Raw genomic sequence first — 20926 nt, forward strand, 5'->3', positions numbered from 1 at the left:
AGTGGCTACATTCATGTACTCCTAGACACCGATGATGTAATGATGTATTCCGAAAACGTTTTGTCTAACACAGCCCGTTTGGGTTTTTAAATATATACCTTTTACAAAGGATTTTAATTAATTTTTTAATATATGGTATACAGCCAAATACAGGAACGTAGATTCTTTGTGAATTACAAAAGTAACTTGCCTGTCCTGAGATTGAAGGTTTCTTTCTCTTGATCAAAAATTGATCTGTCCCTCCGAATTTTCATATATTATTTACGTGAATGAAGATAAGTAACAGTACCAAGTAAGTAAGAGTGATGGTGAGAAGTTTTTAAATTCTCTACCTACTAAGTCTTCAAAATTTAAATTTTATGGGTGACCCGATGTTTTGTTTTTAATGAGATCACGGAAGAACTGCTATCACATCCTAGTTGATTGTTTATTGGAATCGTGAAAAATATTAGCTCTTATTTCCTTCCCTAATACATATTTACTTACCTGATTACTATACATTGGTCCCTTTTGGTGCTTATCATATTGCTATAACTGTTGTCTCCTACTGCAAAGATGTGGGGAGGCATATCTTCCATCCGTTTGTCTCGATAACTATTGATGACGGCGTTTGTATATATCGGCAAAATTTCATAAGGATTTATTGCTACCAACATGGCTCCCGTGTAAGTCTAAAAACAACATTATTGTAAGTTTTTTAAGTGAAATGAACCAAAAATATCGTAGAAAACGACAAAAGACCAATTCGGTACGTATATATATATATATATATATATATATATATATATATATATATGTGTGTGTGTGTGTGTGTGTAAACAACACTGCGTTATGACATCATTTCGGCCTCCCATGACCTCATCAGACGCGGAGGCTGAATACAAAATCAAACACAAAGATCAACAATTCTCTCCTAACTTTTTTCCACTCAAATGTTAAGCGTACAAAGGTACCATCTACTTTGATGGCTATAAAGCAAAACAATTTAATTCATATTGTTTTCTGTTATTTGTGGTATACGAAATATGTAAAAGTTTACATCTTCTAGCAAAAGCTTTTTAAACAAAAGCAAACAAAACATTTACTTAATTCTTTTGAAAGGCATTTAGAGTTGCTTCATTGTATGTACCTCCTAAATTTCTTATCTTCCTTCTTAACTTCCTTTGGTCATTTTTCCTTATTTGTTCTTTACCTTTTCCTTTGCCGAATTTAATTCCTTAAGACGTCTGATTTTTTATAATTGGTTTAACGCAGTTTCTAGATTTTGAATGCTGTTTTTCCAATTCTAGATCTTTCCATAAATTGATATTTTTCTGAACCATATTTTCAAGTTCTATTAGGCACGTATTTCCTCCTAGTTTAACTACGTTCTTCACTGTTACTTGTATCTGTAAAAGTTTATTGGAAAAAACGCATATTGCTTGACTTAATGTGTTAGGGTCCATTGTTGAACTATGTCATTATTCTCTTTATAAGATTTTTACACTCATTTATAGTCTATTCTATGCTTATTCTAGCTTATCTTGGAATCTCTTGTTTTCGTTTTTAAACACCTCAATATCATTTTTCAGAGTTAGACTTTTTTTTTCGGAATCTTTGAACCTCTATGCTGATGATCTAGGAATTCCAGTATCATTTCTTTTCTTATTTCTTCTATTTGCTTTATTTTTTAACTTTCCTTATTTCTTTTAACAGCAGATGCAATACGTCGGTCCTGGAATCTTTCTGTATTTGTTGAAGATTTTCCTATTTTTTTGCTATTGACACGAATCATAAAAAAGAGAAAACATAAATATTTAGAGTATACAATGACAGGTACCAGACACTTTATATCACAGGTAATACTCAATGGGAGTATAGATGGAAAAATAATTGGTAGACTATCGGGTAATTCATTCTTGCTGCAAAAAATCGACAAATGTATTGACAAATTGATATAAAAAATAAAGAAAAAAATAAATATGAAAATAAAGAAAGAAGAAAAATCAAAAATTAATATATGTATCTTAAAGAGTACTTACATATATCAGCTTCTCCCTGTATCTCTTGTGTAAATTCCTCAAAATTGCATACTCCTGTAGATCTCCCAAATTGATCATGTCTTCAACTCCTTTAATGGACGACACATGCATGGACTGCCGAACCTGCTGATTGGAAATGTAACTTTCTTTCCCATCATCGTCCAGAATTCTAACCCTACTGGCTTCCACACCCACGATTTTACCTCCGATAGGGATGTCGAACTCTCCATTTGTTACTGGTGTTGCCCATATGTACTCACCCTGAAATATTACAACGTTTTTAGTTTATTCAACATACTAAATTTACATAATTAACAAGGTTCGGTAAATCTAGAGAAAGATACTTTTGATTATCATGATAAAATATGCTGTCAAGATGAGTTTTTAGTGTAACCCACGGCCATACTAATTACTTAAATATATGTTAGAAAAGTTCCGGAAGATACCCATTTCTATTCCTAATGAAATATAAAAACGTCTACCACATTCAATAATTTAATTAGCAACAAGGGTTTACTGATAACTTATCATCATTATCTTCTATCAAATTATGTTTTTTTCTATATGATTTATATTTTTTCAATTTCATGTTGAAATTTGTATTTCTTTCGAAAATTCTTCCCACCCTCTGACCATTTAAGCCGAACCCTGTACCTAGAAGCGAGAGCCATGTTTTTGGTTTCTTTAACCATAACGAATATTACTAGGAATAAAATAACGAGGCCTTTTTCTTCTTTTGACGTGACAACGTCTTAAATTAGGTTGTGGCTCGGAGTCATTCATGAAAAAGTGTAACGCCCGCTCACGTCTGTTACAGTGAGTCACCGAACGAGAGAGAGGCCCGCCGGACCGGCGAATACCTTGCGTCTCTCTCCCACTCAAACATGATCGGTCCGCTGCGCGCGCAGCACTAGAGAATTAGGCGCGTTGAATCGGTGCGTGCTTGTGTCTCTGTCTTTCTCGAGCGTTCTTGGCGTTCAAGACACATTACAGCAGAAACACTTCCTTTCATTTCATATTTCTCCTATCATCGTCCTATCCTCAACAAAATCACTCAAATAGAAATTAGTTAAGTTTAAGTTTACATGTACAATGTTTTAGTAAACAAAATATATTTCTATAGTTAAAATTTGTGCAATTCTTATTTTCATTCAATTCCTTGTTCCTATTGTGCAATTTAATAATATTCATATCAATAAATATTCTACCGAGAAAAAGACGTTGTCACGTAAAATCTTCGCCCGTAAAACCGACTTTACAGGCAACCGATTTTTTTTCTGAATAGAATCATTTAGAAGGCCACGGGGAATCACTGCACTACAGACTCATAGAGTACCCCTAGTAGAGTCATGAATAGCAAATGACAAAAAGAGTAAACAAACTTACTGATTGTGATTATGGACCACGAAATCCAAGATCCTTCAGAGGAGGAATAGCTGTGGACCACAGGACCTCTCAGGTCGTAAACCAGAGAAATCCCTGTGCATTTCAGACATTAAAAATAGACACCTGGAATGTCATAAGTCTATAGCAAGTGGTAAATTAGCGAACTTACTAGTTGAAATGGAAAACTTCCAAATTGATGTTCTAGGTATAAGTGATGTACAGAGGCCAGGTTCAGGCAAACAAATTACAAATAACGGAACCATGTATTATTCAGGTAGAATTCTATGTTATCTTAGTTGCAAAAAAGATCAACTACTCTGTAATCAGTTTTACTCCTTAATCCGATCTTATTATTACAACTTCAGTCTAAGAGAGGTATAGTAGGTACATTTTATTCAAGTTTATGCTCCGACGGCAGGTAAAGATGAAGACCATATCTAACTATTTTAGCACGATTTGGAACAAGTCTTAAAGTCAATGAAGAAACATCACACTACAATAGTAATGGGCGACTTCAATGCCAAAGTTGGCTAGGGAAGAGGGGATGGATATGTGGGTGAATATGGTTTAGGAAATAGAAATGAACGTGGTGACCGTTTAATACAAATCTGCCAGATGGAAGAATTTGTAATAGCTAATACACTTTTTAAACTACTAAAAAGAAGATTGTATACATGGAAATCTCCTGGAGATATATACATATCTCCTATTTGATTATGTTCTTATTAGAATGAAATCTTCTCGCTTTCTTTTTCTTTGCGTGGTTCGTCATCTTAGGTTTCGTCTTGTTCCGAGGCTTTATATCGGTTCTTTAAGACTCGTTTTCTTTTAAAATGGGTAGGATGCTAACCTGGCTCATCAACCCTTCTCTTTTCTCTGGGCTTGGGATCAGCACGTGGGCATTCTGTTCTAAAGAACAGAAGAACGAGGTTCTAAATATGAACGATACAATTGTAGAAGGGATCAAAGATACGAAAGCAAATATAGACCTTATTTTACCTTATTTTTCTGTATTAAAATGTTCTATCGTAAACATAATATAAAGTGCAATCAACAAATATCTAAAAATATTACCAATGAACTCATATTATTTTAATCGCCAATTATAAATCTTTTGTTAAGATGCTATCTTAGATATTTGAAGCATTAAATCATTTAGCAAAAGCGAATTGAAATTCATATTGCTTTTTTTTTATAACTGTAATCGATTTGAGTGGATTACCAAAATCTTATCCTTATTTATAAAATTATCGTTTATAAATCACTTTAGAATGCATAGAATAATGTGTGGCTTGTTGACAAATAAATATACTTATTCAAATAGTTTACGTATTTAAAAACATTTTCTGGTTTCACAATCATAGATTTGCATAAAATAATGTCTAGATTATTGATTAGCCTATTATCTTTTCGTATCTATCTATATAAATAGCTAGGACGACAAGTCACACTGTTTGTCCGGTAGGGTAACTACGCCACCTAGGAAATAAATCTGAACTATTAACTGACATTTCAATCTACTGAGTCCACATATTGTTGTTGAAACGACACGTTTAATTAATAATATTAATTACATATTAGTAGAATTAATAATACGATTAATTTTTTTGTAAAATTAACAAAAATATTGGTTGCTGTAATGTTAAGATAAGATTTAATAAACAAAATAATTTAAAGCTTTATGTTAGTTTTGATTTAAATACCTAGCACCACCTACGAAAGAAATCTGAACTACCAACTGACATAAATAATCTTATCTGATAGATAAAATGTCTTATTCTTCTTCTTCTTCGTCTTCTTCTTTTTCCTCTTTCTCTTTATAAGCAATTCTGCTTATTCATTGTCGGAATAATACCTCTATGGAAGGTTGTCATTCCATCTTTTGTGCGATTGTCCGATACTTCTTCTGCCGATTGGTGACTTATCTCTTGCTATTTTGACGACACTGGTCTCCTCCATTCTCCTTATGTGGTTATTCATCCATTTGTTTTTTCTATTTTGTGTCCATTCATTTATACCCTGTACGTTACATTTTCTTCTAATGTCTTCACTTCTTTTTCGATCTTTCAGCGTATTTCCTGTAATTCCTCTTGGTACTCTTATCTCTTCCGTTTCCAGTAGCCTTTGCGTTGTGGCTGTATCGGGTCTTGTTTCTGAGGCATATGTTATTGTTGGTCTGATTTGTTGTTGGTCTATTTGCTTTTTGTACTTGATATCTCACTTCTTTGTCCAGGTCTCCATAGCTAGACAGTATAATTCCCTGGTATTTTATTTCCATTACTTGTTCACTACCATCAATTTCTATTTTATATCTGGTTGGTTCTTTGCTGACTACTATTGTTTTAGTTTTCTGAGATGAAATTGTCATATTAAATTCTTTTGCTCTTATGTTAAATTTGTGAATCAGTCTTTACAGACTATCATCTTGGGCTATCAACATTGCGTCTTCTGCGTAACAAAGTATTTTGATTTCTTTGTTTCCCATTCTGTATCCTCTTCCTTTGTTAACGCTTTTGACGATTTCATCCATGATCAAATTGAAGAGTATGGGCTTTGAATCCCCTTGTCTTATTCCGCTGCCTATTTCTATGGGTTCTGTAAGTTGTCCATCTATTCTGACTTCCATTTTGTTGTTTTGGTAGATGTTTTCGATAGTTTTTATAATATTTAGGAGAACTTCTCTATTATACAAAAGATGGATTACATCTTTGAGTCTTACTCTGTCAAACGCTTTCTTTAAGTCAATCAGACACAGGAATGCTATTATAGGTACTCTAGTGATTTCTCAATAATTTGCTTTATAACGAAAATTGCATCTGTACACGATCTTCCACTAGGAAAACCCTGTTGTTTATCTGCTAAACTTATCCTCTGATAAATTAGTACTTGTAAAATTTTAGTTGTAAGTTTTAGCATAGTATTTAACAAGTTTATACCTCTGCAGTTTTCTGGTTGTTTTTTAAAATCTTTTTTTAAATATTAGAATTAGTTCGCTTGATCTTCATTCTTCCGGTATTTTATTGTGTTTTATAATTTTATTAATTAATGGTGTTAATTGTTCTCTCATTGCTGCCCCACAATATTAATCTGTCATTGGCAGATAAAATGTAAAATATTTATTTGCTAAATAAAGTACCGAATAAGAGATTATCTGGAAAATAAATTGTGTTTATTGTAATTCGTTATTATGTTGTAGGTTATCGTGAAATCAAAAATATAACTTAAATATTGTTGTTTATTGTTGGTGAGAGACATGGATATTGTATTACAGGATTTAATAAAATGGAAGAGTTTGATGTTTAATGTTTATAAACATAGTGCGAATATATATTTGAGGCAGAATCGACCATTTTAATTTTTGTAATGATGTAGGTTTTTAAGAGGTTTAGATTAAGTAAACCGACAGTGATCTATATACTGAGAATTTATATTGTCATTGTGATACCTGTCAAGATCATATAACCATCAAATTTATATTTGTCTATTTAATATTTTAGTGGGAATTACATAGTACGTAAATGGTCAATCGGGAAAAATGTTATTTAAAGCTATGATTATTATTATATTAAAATTATTATTCACTTCAACAACCAAAGAAAGACAAAACCAACTAACATTCAGGAGTTCGAAAAATATATTGGTAATTCATTGAAAGATACAACAACAGCAGACATCAATATATTGAACAAACAAATAGTCAACACAATGCAACAGGCTCAAACTAAATATTGTCCGACAAGCAAAAAAGATGAAAAACTGAGTCAACCCACGAAAACCCTTATAGAACTAAGGCGACAAATGAAAGGAGATAACACTACAAGCAAAGAAGCGATAAATCAAATAAATAAGACGATCACAAAGGCAATAAGAAAAGACATAAGAAACTACAATGTAGAAAAAACAAAACAGGCAATAGAGCAAAATAAGAACATGAAAGTTTTGAAGAGGAGCGTACAAAAGGGGAAAATAGAAATTAACAAACTGAGAAACAGAACTGGAGAAGAAACAACGAACAGAGATGAAATATTAAGAATAGTGGAAGAGTTCTACACAGAGTTATATAGATCAAGAAAAAAAGATAACAATACGGAACCTCCAATTACACTAAAAACTGGGGTATTAAACCAAGGATCAGATTTAATGCCCGATATAATAAAATCAGAAATCAAAGAAGCCGTGAAGAAAATGAAAAATAATCGAACCCCGGGTGAAGATGGAATAGTATCAGAAGCACTAAAAATTGGAGGGGATGTATTACTTGAAAAAATTAAACAACTTTTCAATATCTGCCTTCACAGCGCCAATATTCCAACAGACTGGAACAACGCTACTATGATTCTATTACACAAAGCAGGAGACAAAGCAAATTTAGAGAATTACAGACCGATTAGCCTCCTCAGCCATATATATGTTATTTACGCGAATACTAGTTAAGAGAATGTAAAGAAAATTAGAGACTTATCAACCAAGGGAACAGGCAGGATTCCGAAAAAGTTACGGAACAAATGACCATCTACAAAGTATAAAAACCCTAATAGAGAAAGCAGTGGAATACAATAAACCTCTAGTTCTAATATTTATCGATTTTCACAAAGCCTTTGACACAGTTGAGCTAAGCAAAATATTACAGGCGCTTAAAGAATGCAGGCTAGATTATAGATATACTAAATTATTATACAAAATATACCTGCAGGCAACAACCACTGTCAGATTACATACTAACAGTAATCGCATAAACATAGAACGGGGGGTTAGAAAGGAGACCCAATGTCACCTAAACTTTTTAATACGGTGCTAGAACATGCTTTTAAGAATTTGGATTGGATGACAAAGGGAATAAAAATAGATGGAGAATATCTAAACAACTTACGTTTCGCCGATGATATACTTATAATAGCTGAAGATCTAGGTATGGCAAGAGAGATGGTACAGGAACTCGTTGTGGCTACAGAAAGTGTAGGTTTAAATATAAATATCTCGAAAACAAAAATCATGACCAATTTGGTACCCAACCAGAACATCAGTATTGGTGGGAAAGAAATAGAACTCGTAGATAGATATAAATACCTGGGACATGAAATTATGATTGGCAGGGATAACCAGACTCATGAACTGAAGAGAAGAATCGGCCTTGGGTGGGCAGCATTTGGAAAACTGAGAGAAACTTTTAAAAGTGAGCTGCCCACATGCCTAAAGAGAAAGGTATTTGATCAGTGCGTCCTCCCAGTCTTGACGTACGGAGCAGAAACACTTACCTTAACAAAAGCAGCAGCTACCAAACTGAGAGTCACGCAGAGAAGAATGGAGCGGTCCATGTTAGGAATAACTCTGCGAGACAGAATAACCAACGAAGACATTAGGAGAAGAACCGGAGTGACTGACATCATCGAGAAGATAGCCAGACTAAAATGGAGATGGGCAAGACACATAGCCAGAATGACAGATGGACGATGGACAAAGAGGTTATTAGAATGGAGGCCAAGGGAAGACAAGAGAAGCGTCGGTCGACCACCTACAAGATGGACTGACGATTTAAGAAGACTCAATAAAAACTGGATGAGAGCGGCGCAAGATAGACGGGGTTGGAAACATGAGGAAGAGGCCTATGTTCAGCAGTGGACTCTTGAGGCTGGATGATGATGATGATTATTCACTTAACATCAATGTGCAAACGCAAACATCACCAGAAATATTAATAAATAAAACTGATTAATTTAATATTATATTTGTTTTATTTTATTTAAATTTAAGACCCGGTTAGTTTATTTAGTAATCTTAATTAGTAGTCAGTATTTAGCATAGTATTGGTATAGTAAACTAAATGATTACTATATTTAAAATGCCATTAATAAAATAAATTTTATTGTGTGTAATAAATAATATATAAATATTATATTCGTTTCATTTGCCTTAAATAGAACAAAATCCAACATTCTCACTGAACACAAAATATGGGAAATTAAATAATTTACTTATTAAGTGATTGGAATTAAATTTTGGAGCAACAACTGTTTGAGGCCAACTGATCATCGCTTAATTACATATCGGTCTTCTAATATGGTTTTGAATTTAGCGATTTGGGTAATATAAACCTTTGTATTGAAAAAAAAAACATATATGAGTCATCACTGCAAATAAACCTGTCGTTGAATTGTTTTTTTAGGAAAGAAATCAATCCAAAGTACTTACCACCGCTAAGCGGGGTTTGTTCGCCATTTCGACCAACCCCTTCCAACAGCCTACCACACAAAATATTTACACGAAACCTATTTTTGTGTTTCACTTAATATTCTCAGTTGAATAGTTCCTATCAACCCACATAGTTATCGAATAACTTATCTTCCCCAAGAGGATTATTGATAATATTTAATTGTAGATATCGATAATAAAAAAAAATCTTATCTGTGTTCGAGGTTTTTAAATGTAAATTCTTACAACCTGTCAGCGATAATTAACTGATTAGCTTGAAAACATTGAAACCTTTTAAGTTTTAGCAATAAGATAAGAGATTAAAGAAAATCGATTGGTTGCGTTACCTTTTCTGATTCTACCCTCGTAGATCGAGGACTTTGTACGGGGTGCCATCTTTTATCAGTAATCGCTACTACGAGTGTTGTTCCGAAAATTCTTAGTAAGGGTACCAAAGTGCTGCTGTTATTGCAGCGATCCAAATTGTTATTTTGAAGAGTCAATGATTAAATAATACTGCAATTTATTATTCCTCTTCTCCTATTGCCCTAACTATTGCGGACGTTGGCGATTGACATAATAGTACAAGATCCCAGTGCAGGATCACTACGTTCATAACGTAGTTTATTAAACTCACATTTTTACATTTAAAATTAGGATAATACATTGATAATGTTGTAAACATAATCCGTTAATAAAACTACTGAGAACAAAGGGCGATGCTCAAACTGGTATTCGTTTTATACTGAATTACATTCACTGGTAGTGTCTGATTGATTCGTTTGATTTTTCAAACTTTTTATGCATCCTACAACATCGTTAAATTAAAATAGTATGGACTTAACTACCTAGATTCTGCTGTCCCATTTCGTGTCCGATAAAAGCTTCATGGTAAGTTTTAATTTATCTTTGACCAACTCCCAGCGTTTGCTGGAACCTGGAAACAGCAATTTTTAGAATGTTTTTTGCTTTCACCGAAGAATTAGCGGCGTCTACAAACAACAGATTCCAAGTATGAGAACCGCAAGGTGTGAAAAATGCACTAGGATTTATATTTAATATTCGAGTTTTGACTCCACTATTTATGCCTACCATATTTGCACCATTGTCGTATCCTTGGCCTCGACAGTTAAGAATATCTAAGCCATTCTTTTCTAGTTCGCCTCGTATGGCATTACTTAACTACTCTCATTTTGTCTCACTTGCAGCAAGAAATCCAATAAGGTGTTCTTCTATTGTGCCCGTTTTTAACGCAATTTCAGGGGAATACCCTTTTTTAAGACAGCGGTGACGTGCATTGCAGTTGAGATTTCTCGCGAGCGATAGCAACGCAAGCACTTTTTCGGCGTGTTCATGGCTTAGGCACAGAATAAATAACAACCACAATGCCCACTCTCAGATGCCGCCTTTGAAGTTTGTCAGCACGCAATCGCCATATTTTAAACGGAAACAGACTCGAATTGAGAAATTTGTGACAAGCTATGACAGAACTGTAATTTAAATGTTTAGAGATTAATAATTTCGTACATTTGAAATAATTTAATCTATTCTTCAACTAAAAGTACTAATAAAATGGTGCATATTATGTCTTTAGTTGCCGTAAATAAATTAAACTGGGTTAAATTTTCTATGCACACCAGATAAAATGTCACTGAACAGCACTGGTTCCTTTAAAACATGGCTGATTCCGTCTGCGCGAACTTATTTTTTCAAGCAGAGTGGGCATTCTGATGGTTTATTATTCTGTGGCTTAGGTTTAAGTAATACATAAATCCCCATGGCGCGAGGGCCCTCGGACTGTGGCCAACGTCGCCTCTGCCATTGACAGTATGCATATTTTCTAAAGAAATTCATATTTAATGGACATTTTTAGTAAATTAGTGCATATTTTTCACTTTTTTTGCATATTTGCCCAAGTCTGCTTATCGTCGATCTGTATTGATTGCTCGGGCATCGAGTCCCCGCTCTGGGCTACGCCCAGTTCGGCGACTCGGAGCTCGAGGATGTGGGCCCCTATTGCCCGTTTTTGTGGCTACCATATGTTGTTAGTATTTTATAATTTTTTTGGTAGACGATACCATTTTTTGAGTACTATCTGAAACATAAAAACACCATTGGTACATTGCCAGTGCCAGAAAAACTTCCATCGGTGGAACACATCATACCTTAATATCTCTCGCAGTTTCGGGCTTGGGTGGTTTTCTAGCTCATTGAATTTTGTTCTAGCTTTTTCTTCCATTGTACCTATTACCCTTATTTGTTAATGTAAGTAATATAGGTAGTTATATGTCCCCATGCGAAAGATGCATAATATACATACTTATTGGTAGTGTGATGCTGTTGATCAATCTTAATTTGGTTTTCATACTTAATTTTCTTCTTCTAGCTGTGAGTCCTCTTATTGCAGTTCTGGCCATTGTCGTTTTTTGGATTGTTGCGTGGATATGCTGCATAAATGTCAGTCCTTGGTCCATTGTGACTCTTAGGTATTTCGCTTCTCTTTTCCATTTGATGGAACTGTTTTGCATTGTCAGCTGTTCTTCTGGGTTATCTCTTCTCTCTTTGAATATAACTGCTTGTGTTTTCTCTGGGTTTATGCCTATTTTCCATTGTATACTTGATTCTTTAACCAGAATCCAACTTTGGTTTAATGTATTAATCTCCAAAAGATCTTTCCACCTTCTCAGATTGGTCAAGAGCTAACATGTCTTAAATATTAATAAAATCTTTCACATAACTGTCACCAGTGAACTACTGCCTGAAATCGCTCGCAAATTTATAAGGCGTCTATCAAGATGTGTACTGCAAGAGGAAATATCACTCAAGAGATCTTCTGATCTCTATAAGTGCGATGCCGAGAACTTATCAGACAGACTTAGTATATACAAAATAAAAAACACTACACATGTAACATATATATTTATTTACATATAACCTAATAGAGTCTACAAATAAGTAGAAATAAGTATACAAAATATCTTTAATTCACAATCTCAATAGAAAATTGAACGTAAGTACCTGTCTCATATCTTGGGCCTAATTTTTTCGTACATCACATTCTGACCCTTATTTTTGTTAATAAACCTCTTAACGAAGTGAAACTGGTCCAGAGCAAACTCGTAAAACTCATTTTCCATCTGCCAGACGGTGCTGCTCTTGATTTTATCCATTGTTTCCTTAGCTGGCAAGTCTTTCTGCACTGTCTGCCGCAGGTGTGACTTATTGCTGCTTTGGAAATATTCAGTTGCACCTTTAAAGAATCTCGGAAGGGATAATTCGAGTATTTGGATGAAGTCTTCTAGTTCTTCTGTAACACCGACTAGGAAATAGTTGTTTGCTAAGTTCTTTTTGGCTTCGTTGAGAGCCCATTTGTTGCCTGGTTTCCTAAAAAAAAAAAAATAAAAATTTTACAAAGCACATTTTAGATGTTTTTTTTTATATTGAAGATGTTGTAGAACAAAAAACAACTTTGCAATATAAACTAGACAGTAAGAGCTACATGAAAGAAATTGTCAAAGGTTTCTTTATTGCATGTATCTAAAATTTTTTATTAACATATAAGAGACATTTCCTAGGGGAACTGTGGGAAAGATGTCCAAGGACATCTTTCCCACAGCTCTAAAAGTTTTTCACGGCTTCTTTTGGAAAAGTAAAAACCAATAGTGAATTTGATTAGATGACAGTTTATTCTATATATAAAGGCAACTACAGCTTTGTTATTAACAGTCCAATTGATCTTGGAGCATAAATGTGTGGTCTTATATCTATAGAAAATCACTGCCATTCATAAATACAAATACCCAAGAACATAATGGAGAAAATACAGAATATGATTACAAAATAATTAATCATTAACTTCAACAATATGTATGCCATTTTAACAATATAACTGTGCTTACCAACAGTTTGCAGAATGTCCACAAAAGAAAGGGATCTGCAGCCACATATTATTTGGATCACATTCTGACAATTGCTTGGCAACACACTCATCAAATGTCTACAAATTAATTTATTTAAGAAATCACACAAGTATAATTTATTAAGTATCTTACCATTGTATTACCATGCTTTTTTCTGACTAAATATGGTCTGAAATTGTCCCCATATCTTACAAAATAGTAGTATGATATGAACCTGTCAAGTGGTTTACGTATTAAATTGATAAAAAGAGGTTTTGGAGCACCATATCTATAATAAAAAAGAATTAAATGCAGAAAATGCTAGAATGACAAACAATTCAATTAACATACAAAAAACGAAAAACAACACATAAAGAATTACTTCACAATCTGTGGTTTAATCTCAAAAAATGTTAAAAAGTTGTCTCTGTTTACTTTAATTCATGCAATAAATCACACTTACTTAGAAAAGTCAAAAAAAGCAAAATGTCCATGATATAGCGCAGGTTTTCGACTTTTCCAATTTGTTACATTGTGTATGAACTTCAGTTGGTTCTCCAAAGTTATGGTATGGCTGTTGGCGCTGATATTTACGTGGAGAACATTAAATTTGTTTTTCTTACATAAATCATAAGCTACTCCTACGAAACTTGTAGATCCAGTCTTTGGGACACGATTGTATAATAAAATTAAGTCTTTTTCCTCCAAAAGAGGTTTTTCTTTGTGAGTAAATGCTTCATTTTGTTTCTGATTTTCTTCTATAAAACAAAAAAAAATGTTTATTTCCTTTATTGCAATACTTTAAATAACTATTCATCCTTAGGTCTAAAGTACAATCAGCTGAAATGGTACTTAATTGTATTTGAACAAAAACAGCTGCAGAATACATATTTATTAATTGTGGACAACTAAACTAAGCCAAGAAGCCCATAAAGTATATACTAGCTTTGGAAATATCTTGTCTTATACTATTAAATGCATAATTAGAAACTGTAAAGATTGTATTTTCATAAATCAATGATACTAACCTAGTTCTTGTAATTTATCGCTTATTTTTGTTAGTTGTACTTGATATAAAATAGCAATAGAGCCAAGGAAGAGCAGTAATATCAAAACATAACCTAACTTTAAGGGTTTAAACATAATTTTCAGTTCCAGGGTACTATAACATGGTCTATCGATGTTAATCAACGTTTTTAATTGGGTTTAGAGATGTTTTAAATTTATTTTTAAAGTAATACTACAGTATAATATACATTCCAACCCAATTTAAATCCAGTTGAGTAGTGATATACTGTAAGTGTAAACATAAACCACCTACTGTTTTTGTTTCATCTCTTTCTATTAATGTAATGTTCTACTTATGTAATGTTATATGTGGTGTCGAGCACTGTCAAGTTTATTGAAATTTGTGTTGTTGGAAAGTGGCGCTTTTCCGCACGATTTATTTATTTTTGTTGTAGGGAATAGTTAGCAAAGAATTTAGACGCAGATGCGTCTATTTTCTTTGCTGACAGCTGACAGTTTTCTCTCCCAACCTCAACTTCATTAGTAAATCTCGACGAAAACAGTAAACATTTGTTTATAATTTTAAAATATGTTTTAGAAATATTTATTATAAACCAAAATGGATAAAACCCAATTATCCGCGGTTCTACAAGTTCTTAAAAAGTACAATTTAAAGGTAACCTGGATACATTATTCTGGAATATTTAGAATTTGCATTATTTGTTGTTATAGGGCACTGAAGAGATACTTAGAAAAGAAGCAAATTTCACTGAAGTTGCTAATGATTTAGGACACGATTCAGACGTTAACAGCGTCTTAACTGGGTATAAGAGTGATGGAGATCCAGAAGCATATGAAGCAGCTTACACAGACCTGAAAAGATTTGTAGAAAGTTCGCTTGATATTTATAAACATGAATTGGGATCTATTCTGTTTCCAGTTTTGGTGCACATGTATTTAGGTAAGTTTTTTTTCTATTCACATGAGCAAGAATTGTTAATTAACTTATTTCTTCTTTTAGAATTAATCTACAATGATCATTCTAATAAAGCAATAGAATTAATGAAGAAATTTGGACCTGAACAAGATTATTATTACCATGATGATCTTAAAAAGCTAGCAATGATAATGAAAAAGGAGCATATGACTGGAAATGAAATTGCAGAGACTTTTAAGTCCAACCAGTTTGTTATAAGGATTTCTAGAGATACTTTATCTTTGTTAAAGAGGCATTTAAATGAGAAAAAATCATTGATTTTGCTAAACATAATACAGGATCATTTATATTTTGATATGTATGAGGGTGTTGCTAGAAATAAAAGCCAAATTGATTCTACTGCAGGGTCTATGGGTGGTGAAATATCTAGGCGTAAGTAACTACAGTTAACGGTTTAGCTTGCTGGTAATCTGGGTCACATAATTCAGTAACTGTTGCCCTTCTTTTCTAAGTTTTTATATTTTCTTTCCTTTTTCCAATCTCATCAGCTTCGTTTACCATATGCTAAGTTTAATCTTTTAATATATTGTCATATATCATCAAGAAATTCTAGATATTTAAATATTCAATGAATTTTAGTCCCTATAGTATGCATATGTATTTAATATCTTCCCATAAACTGTATATGTGATATTTATTATAGACAATAAAGCCAAATGTCTTTTTTAAATTTTTTTCCATATTTTCTTCATATCCTCCATTCTTGTAATTCTCTTTTAGTAACTTTAAAGTTTGATCTTATAATATTTGACATATATCATTTACAAATTATGTGTTTATTCACAGAATTTTAGCCTCTTATGAACTTATATATTAATGTAGTCTATATTATGTGTAGTATGTGTATACAAACTCCCCATGTGATATTTTTTGTAGATAATAAATCCGAATGTCGTTTTTTAATTCTTTTTCTGCATTTTCTTCTCTTTTTGCTATTTGATCAGTTTACATTAGTGTATTACAAGTTTTATTTTCTAATATCTCAGATATACCATCAATAAATTTTAGATTTTTAAAGTATTCACTGAATTTTATCCATTGTAGAAGATATATTGTTTAATGTATATGTCTATAATATGTTTATATGAATTCTGCATGTGGCATTTCCTTCAGACAATAAAACCAAAGTGTATTATGGGATTCCAAAGGGTCCAGATCCAGTAACAATTACAGCACCACCTATTGAAGATGAGGAAGAGGGTGCTGATCAAGACAATCCAGATAAACCAAAAAAGAAAAAAGCAAAAAAGGATCCTATGTTTTCCAAAAAGACTAAGTCAGATCCTAATGCTCCACCTCCAGATAGAATACCAGCTCCAGAATGGTAAGATATGCTATATTTATACAGGACATTAAAAAAATTTGTACTTTTACTAATTTCTTGCTCCAGATTTGCTCACTTCCTCTAAAGGGAAAATTCACTCATCCCAGATACCCATGGTATCAAAAGGATTGAGCTCTGTTGGTGCTCTTTCCGTGTTATCTAGCCCTAGAAGACTTGGTATGCTGGAGTATATCCCAAATATTTTTATACACATTTGGATGTTGAGAGTAGTACAGCTTTCTGTATGGTCTTATAGAGAAGTTAATTCAGACCCAGCTTTTTTATGTTTTCCAGGAGGTTCTTTGGAATGACTCCAGTAGTAGAAAGAATAATAGGTATTGTCTGGGTAGTTTTCATTCTCCATTGTCTCTTTATTTGTATTTCCAGATCTCTGTACTTAACAAGCATAAGCCAACATATATAGATAAGCCGTTCATACAGCACTTAATCAAACATTTTCTTTCTTTATTATTTTCTTTCATTATTATTATTTATATTATTTATTTATTATTATTATTATTACAGAAATAAGTTGTTGCACTTGATTTTGAGCTATATGTCTCTAGAACAAAATTGTAGTTGTGGAATCATTAGCATATAAAAAATATAGGATTTTTTTGTCTGAAACTTACATATTTTGTACATATTATTTTTATTTTAGGAAGGACAATGATAGAACAGAAAAATTTAAAGCTAATCGTGAGGCTTCAAAAAGGGTTACTTTAGGAGCAGAATTACTACCTTCCTGTTGTTGTTACACGTTGTTAAATGCCAATTTTACGTAAGTTCATGTTTTAGAAATGGTACATTTAATAGAGATACATATTTTAAGTAATCTTGTAGAAACATAACTTTCCTTTTACCATTTTATTGTTTAAAAACAAAATTAAAGGCTTTTCATGATCTGAAAGTTCCAATCATGATATTTTTATTAAAAATTAATTTCTTTGAAATGTAATCGGAAAATTTCGGAACAGAGAATTGTAATTTTTAATATTTCTGAATCTAGCTGAAATCCACTTAACTTTGATTTCAGAGTTTGTTGTGCAGAAATCACAGAAGATTCTAGTATGCTAGCTGTAGGTTTTAATGATTCTATAGTTAAAGTATGGACATTGGTGCCTCAGAAACTAAAAGCTATGAAGAGTGCTGAACAATTGGAAGAAGTTAATATTGAAGCTGAAGATGTATTGGTAAGTTACTTATAAATATTCTTGGCTTCATTTTAAATCATTTTTATAGTCTATTCAGATAAGCAGATGCAATTTATGATAGATGTATGCTAGTATCAATGATATTGTCATACTGAATTGTAGCCTTTGTGCCACATCTCTTTCTAAAATCATCTTGATCTTGTACCTGGTAGAAAACAAATATTGGTATCCACTAAACTAGCTTTTCCATGGACATTGAAGCCATCTTTTTGATACTAACATATTAAGTATGCATAGCTTTATGTTTTAGTAGGTAAATTAAGATTTTTACAATTATACTTTTCAATCTTTACTAGAGACAATTTCATTTCATGTGTCTGAATATTGTTCAAGCTATAAATTCAGTTATCGATACAGAAGCTTTTATTTAAGTGGCTATAACTGTTCAATCCTCTTTTCACTTTATGAATTTTGTTTATTTGGTAATAATATCACTAGGAAACTTATAAAAATCAAATCATTCTAGCCCTCAATTTGTTTTATACCAAAAATGCTTTTTTATTTAATATAATTATTGCATCAATATACTGATTTAAATAATACTAGAAGAAAAAACAGATACAATACTTGCGTTTTTCATTATTAGAATACTAAAATCTTATTGCTTAGGTGAGAATGATGGACGAACGTTCAGGGGAAACCTCCCGCACCCTCTGCGGTCACGGTGGTCCAGTATACTCAGTTTCTTTTTCTCCTGATCGTACCCTTTTGTTGAGCTGTTCTGAAGACACCACCATTCGGTTGTGGAGTCTCCAAATATGGACTTGTTTGGTTGTGTATAAGGGACACATGTTTCCTGTATGGGATGTGAAGTTTTCACCGCTAGGATATTACTTTGCTTCGGCTTCATACGATAGGACTGCTAGGTTGTGGGCTACGGACCATTATCAACCTTTAAGAATGTTTGCTGGGCATTTTTCCGATGTAGATGTGAGTATTATCAAGTACAGAGCTAGTTTTAATATATATTTTATCATGTAATGTGTAACATTCTATTTGTTTAGTGAGTTTTAGCTCCAAAAAAATACCACATTTTTAGCAAATACATTTTATATATTTTTTTTAGTGCATTCAATTCCATCCCAACTCCAACTACGTAGCGACTGGTTCGAGCGACCGCAGAGTCTGTCTTTGGGACTGCACCACCGGCAATCACGTCCGTATAATGACGGGGCATAAATCTCCAATTTATTCTCTGGCCTTCAGTATTTGCGGCAGGTACTTGGCTTCTGGAGGCGCCGATTGTAAAGTCCTTATTTGGGACTTGGCCCACGGGCATTTAGTAGCTGAGATGGTTGGACACGATAAGACAATTCATTGTATGTCGTTTAGTAGGTGTGGCAACATTTTAGTCTCAGGTAAGTAAGAAAATAACTTGTATGTGATTTTTCTTGCTAGTTGTTTTACCTTATTGACAAATAATCATGTTTTGTTCAATATTCAAGGCGGATTAGATTGTACACTGAAGATTTGGGACTTTAGCAAGCTCATCGAGGAAACGAATTCCGAAGAAGTGAACGTTTCCCATAATCCTGACGTTAAAACCGGAGAATCTTACCTTTTAAGAAGTTTTGCCACCAAAAATTCACCCTTGATTAATTTGCATTTTACCCGAAGGAATTTGCTGATATCTGTCGCAATATTCGATGGGGTTCACACGTAGATATTAGTTTTTAAAAGAGAAAAATAAAGTTTTTTACAATATATGTACCAATGCAGTTTTATTTCTTCCTTATTTTCTCTTTTTATAAAATTACGATTATGATCTAGGCATCGCATTATCTAGCTACGGAAAGCTCGAAACCGAAGTGGAATATCAAGTAAATAGAGCAAACAGAGCCGCAGGCTGCCGAAAACACTTAGAAAAATTGATGGTAAGACACTATGGGACAGAGCTAGAAGTACAAATATACGACGTAGATGCAAGGTGGAGAACATCACAAACTGGGTAAGAAATAGAAGAGTAGAATGGAACGATCATATAGGCCGAATGACAACAAATAGAGTAGTGAAGACGGCAAGACACGGTTCCCCAATAGGAAGACCACGAAAACGTTGGAATGACAACTTAATGGAGGCATATTGAAAAACAGACAGAGTCATGTCTATAAAAAGAAGAAGAAGAACAAAACACAAAGCCTTTTAATTTCCATGTATTATTTTCAAATTCATCTTGAGACAGAAGATTTTATTTTTCTCGAAAATGAAAAAGACACTATACAAAGAGCCGAGATAACTGATATTCCAAAAGAAAGATTCACTGTTTTCACCAGTCTTAGGTTTCTATTGAAACATTTAGCCGTCGAATGTCGCTGTGGACCGAGCGCCGGCGACTGGCTTATCACGGAAGGTTTTTTCTAGAATACCATTTACCAGCTGTCTGTGAGCATCTATAGGGTCAGATTTTTAATCTAGGAAGAAGAACAAATTGAAACTTGTTTTATTTAATATTATTAATGACGAAATAACAAGAAAATGCCTAAAATAGGGTTATACAAAATCAGAGAAGTATGTTTTAGAAATAAGCAACAATATTGTTATGCACTAGTTCTAACACCATATCAATTAAACCACAAAATACTTCATCATAATAATTTCTAATATTCAAACAACAAAACACAAAAATAGAAAATCACCAGGAGAGGGCAGAATACCGAATGAACTCCTAAAGTACGGAGGACCAGATCTGACCAAACAACTATTAAAACTAATCCAAAAAATAATATCACAAAACAGAATTCCTCAAGAATGGAGATCAAGCATCCTAATACCTTTCTTCAAAAAGGGAGAAAAATCGGACCCGGAAAATTACAGAGCAATTAATTTAATAAATACAACACTAAAATTAACAACCAAAGTGACAACAAATAAATTGAATGAAATTATAA

The 20926-nt window shown here is 33.0% G+C and overlaps 3 protein-coding genes across 3 annotated transcripts in view; 1 reads left to right on the forward strand and 2 right to left on the reverse strand.

Moving 5' to 3' along the window:
- Positions 1-9765, reverse strand: part of LOC140437817 (myosin-VIIa-like) — a 29546-nt gene extending 19781 nt beyond the window's left edge. The window contains exons 1-3 of the mRNA XM_072527579.1: positions 9597-9765; positions 2022-2282; positions 487-671 (exon numbers count right to left, since the gene is read on the reverse strand). Coding sequence (XP_072383680.1) covers positions 487-671; positions 2022-2282; positions 9597-9623 — 473 coding nt within the window. The 5' untranslated portion in view covers positions 9624-9765. The remainder of the gene's footprint in view (positions 1-486; positions 672-2021; positions 2283-9596) is intronic.
- Positions 9766-12500: 2735 nt separating this feature from the next.
- Hs2st (Heparan sulfate 2-O-sulfotransferase) lies at positions 12501-14906 on the reverse strand. The gene is made up of 5 exons (XM_072527582.1): positions 14524-14906; positions 13959-14253; positions 13649-13784; positions 13496-13593; positions 12501-12980 (listed from the first exon to the last, which is right to left on the reverse strand). The coding sequence occupies exons 1-5, from the start codon at positions 14636-14638 to the stop codon at positions 12620-12622; spliced, it is 1005 nt and encodes a 334-aa protein (XP_072383683.1). The 5' UTR covers positions 14639-14906; the 3' UTR covers positions 12501-12619.
- Positions 14907-14998: 92 nt separating this feature from the next.
- Positions 14999-19744, forward strand: Taf5 (TATA-box binding protein associated factor 5). Its single transcript, XM_072527581.1, has 9 exons — positions 14999-15179; positions 15236-15464; positions 15525-15872; positions 16614-16824; positions 17486-17605; positions 17861-18017; positions 18648-18968; positions 19105-19396; positions 19484-19744. Exons 1-9 carry the CDS (start codon positions 15123-15125, stop codon positions 19699-19701), a joined length of 1953 nt encoding a protein of 650 aa, XP_072383682.1. The 5' UTR covers positions 14999-15122; the 3' UTR covers positions 19702-19744.
- The last annotated feature ends 1182 nt before the right edge of the window (positions 19745-20926 follow it).

The sequence above is a fragment of the Diabrotica undecimpunctata genome, chromosome 3 (genome assembly GCF_040954645.1).
Source record: "Diabrotica undecimpunctata isolate CICGRU chromosome 3, icDiaUnde3, whole genome shotgun sequence".
NCBI lineage: Eukaryota > Metazoa > Arthropoda > Insecta > Coleoptera > Chrysomelidae > Diabrotica > Diabrotica undecimpunctata.